Here is a 12,902-nt window from a genome sequence, read left to right on the forward strand (position 1 = left end):
GTTGTCGCATAGGAAGATGCAATTGCAATGCTCCCTTTAGAAACCTGGACATATCCGAATGGGAAGCAAAGAGCCTTTCTCTAGATGGGCACTAAAACATGATAGGCTCACTACTTTTACCTTGAGGGTGCCAATCGCTAGATCCTGTTTGAGACCACCCTGAAGAAATGATAGGACCATGGAAATTGGAGCCCTAAAAAGCTCTGCCTTCTGGTCCACACATGAGCGCTGAAAGGTCTTCCAAGCCTTAGCATAGGCTACAACAGTAGTCAGCTTCTTAGATTGCAGGAGAGTAGCTATGAACCCCTCTGAGTAATCTTTCTTCCTCAGAGTTGCACACTCAAGATCTGTGCTGTAAGTCCAAAGCGTTCTAGACTCTCTAGGGCAAATGGACCCTGCAAGTGCAGCTCTGGGTGAAGTGGCAGTCTGAGGCACCTGACCTGCTGTAGTCAAACCAGATCTGCGTAATGTGTAATGCAGCCAATCCAGAGTACGAGAATCACCACACCTTAATGGGTTCTATTCTTCTAATAATCCGATCTATCATGGAGGAATATGTACAACAATTCCTTTCTTAGTCACTATTGAACCAAGGTGTCTATGCTGGTGCTTCCCAGCTCTACTTTGCGGCTAAAGAATCGAGCACACAGTCTCCATCCAGAACCTCCTTTAGTGCTGTATTGATAGATTTGAGATCCAGGATTGGTTTCCAGTCATCCAAGTCTTTCTTGGACATGATAAAGTGTATATGGAGTATCTGCCTGAGCCCAATTCTGCATCAAGCATAGACTCTATGACTTGAATATCCAGCAGCCATTTTACTGTTGCTTGGACTTTAACTGCTTTCTCTGGTCTTCTGGCTGGAGAATCTACAAAGAAATCCTGAAGAGGGAGAAAGAATTCCAAGTTTGTAGCCCTCTCAAATAATGTCTAGCACCCATTTGTCCAAACAAAACTTCACCCAGGTCTCACTGAACTCCTATTCAGTATAGCTTGGAATCAGGCCTGACATCATTGGGATTTCTTAGAAGAGGCTGCTGAACGGAAGCCAGATGTTTGAACTCTTCTCGAACTCCCGAACCTCTGCCTAGATCCGTGAAATGATCTCTGAGCAGAGGAGCCTGCTGATAATTGGCGAGACCAGCTGTAACCATGAGAGGAACCAAGACTTGACCCTCCTGGGGCATGTGGTCTGCTGTTGGATAATGACTTAGAGCGATAATCTGCCACACTGGCCATAAGGTCATCCAATCCTTTGCCAAAGATCATTTGTCCCTTGAAAGGAAGTCTGCTCAAAGTAGCTTTAGAGACAGAATCTTCTGTCCATTGTCTGATCCAAAGCATTCTATGGCAAAGAAAGAATAAGCAGACACTTTGCTCATGACCCTGAATATGTCATGTAGAGCATCTGCTACATAATCAACCAATGAAAGCACCATGCACTCTCCTGTGAAGCAAGAGGCTGATGCAGCATCTTATTGCAGGCATGCACCACAAAGGAAGCTGACTCCGCTGCTTTTAGATACAATGTTAGTGCTTCAAATTGTCACTTGAGGACTAATTCTACTCTATAATCCTGTGCATCCTTTAAAATTACTCCATCTTCATTAGTAAAGGATGTGCACTTCGTAACTTGTGCTACCAGTGAATCCACTTTAGGTGGTACAAATAACTGCTGGAACTCAGAAGCCAATCGGATATAATTTTGTCATGGCTCTGGCAACCCTCAGAAGGCCCTCCAGTGCCTCCCAATGCTCTGTCAGCATCATGGTGATCTCTGGATGCGAAGGAAAAAATGTGGACTGAGTCTTGGAACTGCTCATAAGAGACATCTGAGCCATGGAAGTTTGTGGTGGTTCCAAATTCAACTCTATGAGATACTGTAATGACTTCTATGAAGTCTACAGTTTAAATAATCTGCATACCGTCAGGTCCTCTCCCTGGTCCAGGGCTGCCACAGACTCTTGGCTGGTAGCGCCCATTTGTGGCCCAGAATCCTCTAAACCTGAAGATTCACTGTACGGGAGCAAAGGAATCGACCCTGACCCCCATTCATGCTAGTCCTTTTCCAACTGGATCTCTGGTTCCTGCGGAGCAATTTTCCTTCCTGGACCAGCACTCTGTAAGGATAAACTCCCCTGAACAAGCACTGGCATGCTACCAGGCTGTGCAGACGACCCTTTATACAGTATTTCATATAGGCTTTAAAGATAAAACTCACAAAATCAGAGACAATTCCCTGAACTGCATCTCCTGAGGGTCATCTGCTGTTTCCTCATGGGCTCTGAGGTGTCTGCATATTTGCATTTTGCCGAAGACACCAAATTGCAATCTGAGAGCCCTAGGAGGGATTTTTTGACCGAACATTTGAGTTTCCTGTGACTCCAAGATCCTGGAGGGACCAGAGGGGGCTAAGTCCAGTGCTCCCACACTCCCCTCATGTTCCCCAAAGCACTTGGCACATGGACACTTCCTCAGCCAGCCATCAGCACAAAACTGGCATGATACAGGGGTAAAAAGGCTAGGAGAGTCCATAGAAATCTATTATTATAAAAATGAGGTGCTCTGAGGCAGACAGAGACTTTTAAAATAAAATTGAAAAATTCAAGATAGCAGCTGTGGAAGCGTTTTAGTACCATAAAATGGGCCGGGAGAGCTATATAAAACTTTCAAAAATTCAGAAAAGGGATTTTTGGAGGAGGGGCACCCTATAGGAAGCCCCAGAGACCCTCAGAAGTCCAGTGCTTGAACCACCCTGAAGTCTCCCATAGACAGTAATAGACTGTACTCACAGAACTGCCTGGTGTTGTGTCTGCAACAGCTCACACTGCAGCTGAACAATAGAAAAGATTTCTATCTCAGACAAGATCCCCCAGTCTCTTCGGGCTTCCTTTTAGACAGGCTCTGACAGCCTGAAATCCTTGACCCCATTAGCTCCTCAAGAGTCTTCCGGGGAGGAAGAGATGCAGCCAGCACCTGGTACAGCCCTCTAAAGAGACATGGTGTCACTCAGCCTGTGTTCAAGTGCCTGAAAAATCAGAGGTGAGCCAAGCTCCCAGGGAAACACACCCCAAACTGTCCTAAGGGATAGTGCAGGCCAGCAAAAGGGTTTCCTCTCTCTCCCAGCTAAAGTCCTCTGTTCTAGAGACTATATTCTCCCAAGCAGAACTGTTCCAGAAATCCTGGGAACCTCTGGAACACTGGAAAGCCTTAAACTTTGGATTAAAAAACCCAAAATAATAAATCACTTGCAGAGCAGGGGAAAAAAAAAAAAGACACCTTCTCAACTTGCTTGCAGAAGGAAAAACTGAGGAGTTGGGGCATTACCCACTGACACAAGGAGGCGGAGCTGAAAAGCTGTAGATCAGGGCTGCCTAAGTCCGGTCCTCGAGATCTACTGGCAGGCCAGGTTTTCATGATATCCACAATGAATATGCTTGAGAAAGATTTGCCTGCACTGCCTTCTTGGTATGCAAATCTCTCTCTCATGCATATTCATTGTGGATATCCTGAAAACCTGGCCTGCCAGTAGATTTTGAGGACCAGACTTTGGCAGTCCTGCTGTAGATGATTCCTTCTGCAAAACTCGTGGGTAAAGGAGAATAACCCATTGATCAAGACTTGCATCTCTTTTGCACTGAAACAGTAGAATTATCAAACAGTATCCAAAGATGTAATGGTGGCAGCTGCTGCTACTGGGGTACATTCTATGATGACTTATGAATCTTTCCCCTTTCACCTTCTAAAAAGGGACTTGGTGTTAAGAGCACTCTGTTCTAATCCCCAAAGTAAGGGGAAGTTAGTGATGTCTAGGCACATCAAGTAATAATTGTACTCGTCTTCCAAGAGTCAAATAAATAAATACATATGTAGCAACACAGTCTGGAATTGTCAATGCCCCACATCATAGGCAGCTGGTCCCATGAAAAGCAGGGGCAGAATACCACTTTTTCCTGCCACATGCTGCCCACCTTTCATGACGACATGCTGGTGAGGTTTTCGTGACTCAGCAGGCCCTTCCTAGAACTGCTCCCACTATGGCCACCTCCATTGCCTCCACTGCAGTAGTCCTGCAAATTATGGCGCAATGTGACCAGTGCGGAGCCTAGGCAAGCTCGATTGGGTGCTTGAATGCCTCCTGGCAGCTGGAAGAACACTGTGGCCACACCTGCCATGCCATCATCCGTGGGCTCCAGGGTGATGGGTCCCACTCGGAAGTTAGTATAAGAAAAGCCCATGAGGTGCGAGAGAAGGGGCTCAGAGCGTCGAAAATGATGATGGTGGTAGGGGACATCCTGCCGAAGTCGAGGCAGCAGCCTACCACGGGATGGCAAGTACACAAGTTCTGTATCTGGCTCTAGGTATACAGTGAGTTTGGCAAAGGGCCGGCTGGCCATTTTGGTCATCTCCTGGAGGTGCCTGCGCTGCTCCCGGCGCAGATCTAGGAACTGCTTAACCTTCCAGAGCAGGACACAGACAGAGAGGAAGAGGAAGAAGCAGGAGAAAAAGACAGAAAAAAAGACAAAAAGGTCAATATGTGCCTGGTCCTGGCGGAAAAACAGCAGTCCTTGGGATTCACTAGCATTGCCATTGCTCTTGCCACCTGCACCCAGGAGTAGAATGTAGAAACGACTAGATTTTAGCGCATGTAATTCATGTGGATAGGTAATCACCACACGGTCTTTTACATCTCGAACTATGAGCACAGTTTGCTGATGGCTCACTGTAATATAGGTAATCAGTCCTGTGGTCCTCTCATCCCGTATACGCTCCACTCTCTGGCGCTCTGTGGTTGGTCGGCTGGTAGCATTACGTGGAATGGCCCCACTTGCCTCATCCCTATCTGAGTGGCGCTGCAGAATCCGCACCGTGTGCACCCCTGTCACTTTGTCCACGTCTATGCTGAAAGTCTCGTACGATGTGGAAATAAAGGTATCAACAGCTCCAAAGGTCACATCCACAGTAATACGGATATCCACATTGGTGAATTTGGGCTGGACCCCAAAGAAGACAGTGCGACCCATTGGCAAATTCTGAATGTTGGGTTCATGGAAACAGTTATTTTGTGAGGTTGGGTCAAAGCAATATTCCTGCTCCACTGAGATGAGGCGATAGCACTGCTGCCCATTGACAGGATTCCCATGGAAAGAGTCCTTACACTTTGCGCACTGTTCAGGAAAGAGAGAGAGAACATGTTAAAATTCTGATTCAGACAGAGTTCTCACCTATGTGCAGTCAATGCTGGACCAAGCTGGTGGCACTTATAAACTTTGTTGCTCTTCAGCAGCTCCCTCCCCAAAATCCTTCTCTCTCTTTTCTATGTTCCCCATGCCTCCCTTCCTCTATCTGATACTTGTATCATTCTGGTTTGCTCTTATGCATTCTTCCTCTTATATCCCTCCCTCCCCTTTCTTATGTACCTGGTACTTGTAACAGTCCTTCTTGTCACTCTGCACGCTATTTTGGCAGTTGCCTGTTTCCGTGTTGTTCTGGCATGGGCAGCCTGTGCCATCACTCTCGCTACAGGTGTCTGCATGTCCATTGCACTGACACCTACAGAAGAATGAACATCAGGAGCTAGCAAAACTGGGTCACATACATTAAGCATAGGTAAAACTTATGCTTACTTGATACCATCTCCCCTCTAGTAGAAATGACATACACAGGAATTAAGAAGAGTTATATAGAAAGACAGCAACACAGAGAAAGACAGCAACACAAAATCTTGCTGATTACCATACCAAAACAATTCTAATTCCCAATGAAAAAACAGCCCCTCAAATACAAGATGCCCAAGAATATCAAATACATCTCATATTGGCAGGCTAAAAAACAAAATGAGTTTGACTGTTATCAGTCTTTATTCGCCAGCAAAACCCTACCTCTGTCCTACGTACAACACGCTGCTTGACCCAAAGGAAAAATAAGGGACTACAAACTAGAAATAAATTACACGGATAAACTGAACTAGAAACCTCAACAAACCAGACTGCATGCAATGCAGCACTGGAGAAAGCCACAGAAATGCATTGCATCCTGTACTGAGCCAAAATATAAAGAAAGAAGAGATGTTTTTTTTTTTCAAAGCTGACCCCATAGACATCGTATATCTGGATTTCAAGAAAGCCTTCGACAAGGTACCCCATGAGCGCTTACTGAAGAAACTGTGGAGCCACGGGATGGAAGGGGACGTGCACAGATGGATCAAAAATTGGCTGGCGGACAGGAAGCAGAGGGTAGGAGTTAAGGGACACTACTCTGACTGGAAAGGGGTCACGAGTGGTGTCCCACAGGGGTCAGTGCTGGGACCACTGCTGTTCAATATATTCATCAATGATCTGGAAACGGGGATGAAGTGCAAAGTTATCAAATTTGCGGACGACACAAATTTGCGGACGACACAAAACAGGGTCAGAACTGTAGAGGAATGCAAAGAACTGCAGAGAGACCTGAACAAACTGAGTGAGTGGGCAAATAGATGGCAGACGAGCTTCAATGTAGAGAAATGTAAAGTCTTGCACATAGGGAAAGGGAACCCCATGTATAGCTATACGATGGGAGGAAGGGTACAGGGGGAAGGCAACCTAGAAAAAGACCTGGGGGTATTGGTGGATAAAACAATGAAGCCGGCGGCACAATGTGCAGCGGCCTCAAAGAAAGCGAACAGAATGTTGGGCATTATCAAAAAAGGTATCACTACCAGAACGAAGGAAGTTATCCTGCCGCTGTATCGAGCGATGGTGCGCCCGCACCTGGAGTACTACGTCCAATACTGGTCGCCGTACCTTAAGAAGGATATGGCGATACTCAAAAGTGTCCAGAGAGCAACAAGGATGATAAAGGGCATGGAGAACCTTTCATATGCTGAAAGGTTGGAAAAGCGGAGACTTAGAGGGGACATGATAGAGACTTATAAAATCATGAAAGGCATAGAGAAGGTGGAGAGGGACAGATTCTTCAGACTAGCGGGTACAACAAAAACAAGAGGTCATCCAGAAAAATTGAGAGGAGACAGATTCAAAACGAATGTTAGGAAGTTCTTCTTCACTCAGAGGGTGGTGGACACCTGGAATGCACTTCCAGGAGAGGTGATAGGACAGAGTACAATATTGGGGTTCAAAAAGGGACAGGATATTAAATAAATAGTGTATAAACATCTTAGGTAAGGAGCACTTACAGGTCATGGACCTGGGGGGCCGCTGAGGGAGCGGACTGTGGGCGCGATGGACCCCTGGTCTGACCCAGCAGGGGCAATGCTTATGTTCTTATTTAAAGTTTATTCAATGTATTTTTTCAGGAGTTTTTGACCTATGATTAAACTGACCCAGTTTAAGTGGTGCAAGGACAGAGAAAACCTGCCATTAATGGGTGTTTGAGGTCTTTCCCCCAGATTTATATCGTGTTTACAATCTTAATATTATTTAATTAATTAATCTACATTCACATGATGATTTAGTCTCCTTCAATAGTGTGTATCTATGGATGTTTGATCAGTTGGAGACAGTTTCCCTGTTTTTGAAGTACCACAGAGAGAAGGATCCAGACCCATAAGGCACCCACATCAACTTTGGTGTTACGTATGAGCCCATCAAAACACAGCAAAACCCTACTATACTGCCATATAGGTGCCACCTACAGCCATAAGGTTTATTGGGGTGGTAGACAGATGGGTACAGTAGATTTGGGGGGAATTTTGGAGAGCTCAACAAAAATTATAAGGAGCATATGGTGAGATGTATATCTGGCACCCTTTATGTGAAGTTCACAGCAGCCCTCTAAGGTGCCCCACTGCTCTGTTAGCATGTCCAGGTGGCCAATCCACAGGAATGATAGCACTTCCCATGTCTAAATGGTGCTGATTTGGATGTTTCTAACTTGGCAAATAAAGTGAGACGGCCTGGTGGTCTAGATGTTTTGGTGGACAAGATGTCCAAATAGACGATTTAAAAATTAAAAAAAATATATTATTTGAACATCCTTTTCGAAAATGAACATTTCTATGTTTTTGAATTTGGATGTTTAGTGAGAAATGCTCAAGTCAGACTTAGATGTCCTTTTCGAAAATGGCCCTCCACATTAGAGAGCTGCACGGGAACGGGGATGACGGAAATCCCGCGGGACCCGCGGGGATCCCGTGGGTTCCCCCTTTGGGTCATGGGGATCCCGTGGGGACGCCCCCTAGGGTCGCGGGGATCCCGTGGGGATGCCTCCGAGGGTCGCGGGGTTCCTGCGGGGTTGGATCGCAGTGCACTCGAGCCGCGAGGGTAGTCTCCTCCTCCTTACCTGCTCTGTCGCAGCACACAGCCGAACGGAAGTCTTCCCGATGTCAGCGCTGACGTCGGAGGGAGGGCTTAAGCAAAGCCCTCCCTTCCTCCGACGTCAGCGCTGACATCAGGAAGACTTCCGGTCGGCTGTGTGCGGCAGGGCAGGTAGGAAGAAGGCAATGTCGTACGAAAGAGGGGGGAGGGGGAGGTCCGCCCCGGAGAATGTGCACAGCCGGTCAGGTCCCCCGATCGACCGACAACAGGCCCGGCCGACAAATCTCCCTGCCCTGTAGCCGCGAATCTAAATTACTTCTTACAGCAGCTTCACTACTCCAGCTGCTGTAAGAAGGTAATTTAGATTCGCGGCTACAGAACAGGGAGATTTGTCCGACCGGGCCTGTTCTGTTGTCGGTCGGGTGCAGAAACGCCACAAAGGTAAGGGGCAGGGAGGGAGGAAAGGTGGAGTGGAGAAGAAAAGACACTTAAGGGGGGAGAAGGCCGCTGAAAGCACTGGGAAAGACAAAGGGGTGGAGAATGCCACTGAAAGGACATGGGGAAAACAGGGGTGGAGAAGGCCGCTGAAAGGACATGGGGAAAACAGGGGGGGAGAAGGCAGCTGAAAGGACATGGGGAAGACAGGGGGGGGGGAGAAGGCCGCTGAAAGGACATGGGGAAGACAGAGGGGGGAGAAGGATGCTGAAAGGACATGGGGAAGGCAGAGGGGGGAAAAGGAAGCTGCCTGACAGGACATGGGGAAGATGGTGGGGGAGAAGGACACTGAAAGGAAATGGGGAAGAGGGAATGGGGAGAAGACGCTGGCAGGGGAGAAGACAGAGGTGCCAGACTATGGGGGGAGCGGAGGGAAAAAGATGGGTGCCAGACCAATTTGGGAGGGGGGAGAAAGGGAGAGGCACAGTAACAGAGCAAATGGAAGACACAGAGAAGAGAGGCAGTGGATGGAAGGAATTGAATGAGAACATGAAGAAAGCAGAAACCAGGCAACAAAGGTAAGAAAAAAATTCTTTTTTTTTTTTTTTTTTGCTTAAGGATAAAGTAGTATATTAGTTGTGTTGATAAAAATTTATAAACATTAGAGGCTCTGGTAGAAACCCGTTTACAAAGTATGTATTCTTCCCAATTAATATTTCCAAATTAATAAAGTCTTTTTGCTTATTTTTAAATGGGTTTCTACCAGAGCCTTTAATTCAGTAGCATAATTAAATGAAATAACTATTTCTGTAGTTTATAGGGAAGGGCGGGGATGTAGGGGATTCCTCGCGGGGACGGGCGGGGACGGAGGGGATTCCTTGCGGGGACGGGTGGGGACAGAGGGATTCCTCACGGGGACGGGTGGGGATGGGTGGGAGTCCTCACGGGGACGGGTGGGGACGGGTGGGACTTTGGCGGGGACGGGTGGGATTTCTGTCCCCGCGCAACTCTCTACTCCACATCTCATAATCCCGAGGAAGAACAGGAAAAACAAACTATAGTAGCAAAATAAGTTAAATCAGGTTGGCAAGCCAGTAACATGATGAGGGCAGTTTTTAAAGGAATCTTCTTAGGAAACTAAGCAGTTGCAACCACAGTATAAAGAGATGAGGACAGCATTTTGACTGCATCATAAGGGAGCGTGGTTAGGAAGTGCACGGGAAAACATGCAAGAGACTTTCATTTCAGTGCCTACAATAAAACAAACGCAAAGTTCTTGAGCACAGCCTAACCCGAATTTGCAAAAGACAAACTCCACATGGCATTTCCCTTTGAAAGTTACCACCTTGTAGGTCCATGGAACCTGCAAACTACTTGAAGGATTTTTTTTGTAATTTTTCCCATGTAAATACATGTATAAATTTAACATGACAATAATGTTTCTTGAGCAAGGGAGAGTGGGGGAAAAAGAGTTCATGCTTACTTGGTGCATCTCCCCTCTAACAGGAAGTATCCAGACAGGCAGCTATCACATTTATCTCCAACACTGTTGTTCTGACAGTTCACACATATTGCAGAGTCTTCAGGTGGGCCTTCTGGAACCCAGTTTGGAATCTAACAGATAGAAATTAAGAGCCAACTATAAATCCAAACCTTAACATTATGGCCTACACCACATAAACCTAAAACAACATCATAGATAAGGCTGGTTGTCTCTGTCTACGCTGCTCTAAACTGAACACAGCTGTCAGACATACAAGCTTGACTGCCTACACTGCTCTAACACCTGTCATCACCTTTCCTTGCCTGAACCACTACGTTAAAGATATTATCCAACTGTTAGCTGTTCAAGCTTGATCACCTGCAATTGATTTCTTCTCCCTTTTTGTCCTTTTCTAGGAAGTGTGACCAAGTCAGCTTGCTTATTACACTAAGGGCTAAGATGCACTAAAGTCTCCAATCGTCTAACAATCATCAGATCAGATTTGTCGACCCAATGCACAAAACAGCTCATCGCATGGTTTCTGTGCGGTTGTACATTCTCCGATTCTGGCATGTAAATGATGTCATTAATATTAAAACCGGACATCCAATCGATGCCCTAACCTTGCATGCCAGAATCGGACCGGTATTACCGACCTGGAACACTCGACAGGTCTGTCTGGTTTTTTATTTTTGTGGGGCACACGTTATGCTGATCCCCCCACAATCCCAGTATTAAAATAAATAAATAAATCGGCAGAAGGGATGCCCACTCCCTCCTGCTGCCGCGAACTTGGTCCGCACTGACCCTACCCCCAAGGACCAACCAAACCGACTCCTCCCCTTACCCCAAAACCAGAAGGAAGGATGCCCACTCCCTCCTGTCGCTATGAAACTTCCACCACCACCATTCCCTCCTGCCACCAGATGCCCCTGCTCCCCCCAAAACCACCCCACATATCGCCAAACCTCCCCCATACCTCAAAAATAGATGATAGCAGGGGGATGCCCAGTCCCTCCTGCTTGCAGGCCTTCTACTCCAAAATGGTGGGACTTCCCCTTCCCAGTGCATCCTGGGATGTATGGGGTGGGACCTAAGGCCTTGACTGGCTCAGATGCCTAAGGCCCCTCCCCATGCATCCCAGAATGCACCTGGAAGGGGAAGGCCTGCCATTTTGGAGTGGCAGGCCTTTGAGCCACTGTGCTGATTCCACTGACAGAGTAAATGTCAATCCTTCCATGGCTCCAATTAGTATATTTGAGCTAACATGGTGCCTCTGAACTCACAGGTTTTTTCTCATAAGAACAGCATGGAACATGAGAACACGCAGAACCACAGAAGTACAATAGCTGGAAAAGAACTGGTAGAAAAATAAGCTACTAGAGAATGACACGGGGACCGTTTACCACGGTAAACCGTGGTCACCCCAGTAAATCTGCAGTAATGGGGACATTTGAAACTGGTTTACCGCAGGAATGGGGACAAGACATTTCACTGCCCCACGGGAATGGGGGACAAAACCTTTCACTGCCCCGTGGAAGGGGTGAAAAGTCTTGCTCCTGTGGTAAAAAAATTGCACCCATATCAGACTCAGCATCTCCTCCCCAGCTCCTCCTGGGCCTATTTTACCTTCAGGAGCCAGCCATGCCACGATGAAGACAGAAGAAACCCAAAACCAAAGCCTGAGACCAATGTGATTTGAAGAATAAAATTTCCAGACAACAAAAGGTAGAAAAAAATATATCTATTTTATATTTTGTGATTAGAATATTTCAGATTTGAAATATGTATCCTGCTAGAGCTGGTATTAGACATAACTGGGGACCACAAAGCCCAGGCTGTGCTTCTTTAGCTTCCAGATGGCTTAGGGCTCTCTGACCAGGGGCAGTTGCCCTCCCCAACACTATTCCTGCCATTTGTGACTGAAGTATTCTGTTAGCTTGATTTTTCTATGTAGCATTCTGTAGTAATTTGGTTTGTTCAGTTTTCATAATAGTGGCGGGGATATTTGTGAAAGGGAGAGGAGACAGGGGTTTTGTTGATCCTTGCTCTGTATTATTTGTGTTTATAAAATGGCAATTGTACATAATATTGTCTCTTTTTATACTTTAATAAAATAAGTTCAATATAAAATCATAACTATTCAAGACTTATGCGGGTGGGATCTGACAGTTTGCAGTGCAGTGTTGGGGAATGAGCTCACAGGGACGGGACTGGACGGGGACTGAGCTCGCGGGGACGGGGCAAGGATGGGGACTAAGCTCACAGGGATGGGGCAGGAACGGTGATAATTTTTTTCCCCGTGTTTTTCTCTAAGATATACAGAAGTAGTTGGCAAAGTGCAAAGAGATAAAATAAGAACAAAGACCTTGTAATCATATTGGTCATAAGCTTTGGAGTCTTAACTGGTAAATGACTAATGGACACCCCAGAATAGAAGGCAAATGTTAAGAATCATATTATAAGCTTAAGTTCTTTTTCTCAACCACAACTATCTTCCAACTTTAATTCCAGCCACTAGAATTAGGAAGATGAGACAGAAAAGCATGGGAGTTAAGACTGAGAATTGGTTCTTATTTTCTAATGCCTACCTTAATATCCTTTACCATTTCCTATCCTAATGCTTAATTATAATCTACTTCTCTCATCATATTAAGATCAAGCTGGAAGTGAGCTGCATCCATCCTTGGCTTCTCATATACACTTCCCCCTCCCCATTCGCGGTT

General features: G+C 46.3%; 1 protein-coding gene across 4 annotated transcripts in view; it reads right to left on the minus strand.

Moving 5' to 3' along the window:
• Positions 1-3,522: 3,522 nt before the first annotated feature.
• MEGF8 (multiple EGF like domains 8) overlaps positions 3,523-12,902 on the minus strand; it is a 201,476-nt gene continuing 192,096 nt past the window's right edge. For all 4 annotated transcript variants that reach the window (XM_033914129.1, XM_033914128.1, XM_033914131.1 and 1 more), the window contains 3 exons: positions 10,177-10,307; positions 5,421-5,553; positions 3,523-5,168 (listed from right to left, as the gene is read on the minus strand). In XM_033914129.1, the coding sequence (XP_033770020.1) occupies positions 3,975-5,168; positions 5,421-5,553; positions 10,177-10,307 (1,458 nt within the window). In that variant the 3' untranslated portion in view covers positions 3,523-3,974. The remainder of the gene's footprint in view (positions 5,169-5,420; positions 5,554-10,176; positions 10,308-12,902) is intronic.

Source organism: Geotrypetes seraphini, chromosome 11, assembly GCF_902459505.1.
Source record: "Geotrypetes seraphini chromosome 11, aGeoSer1.1, whole genome shotgun sequence".
Lineage (NCBI taxonomy): Eukaryota > Metazoa > Chordata > Amphibia > Gymnophiona > Dermophiidae > Geotrypetes > Geotrypetes seraphini.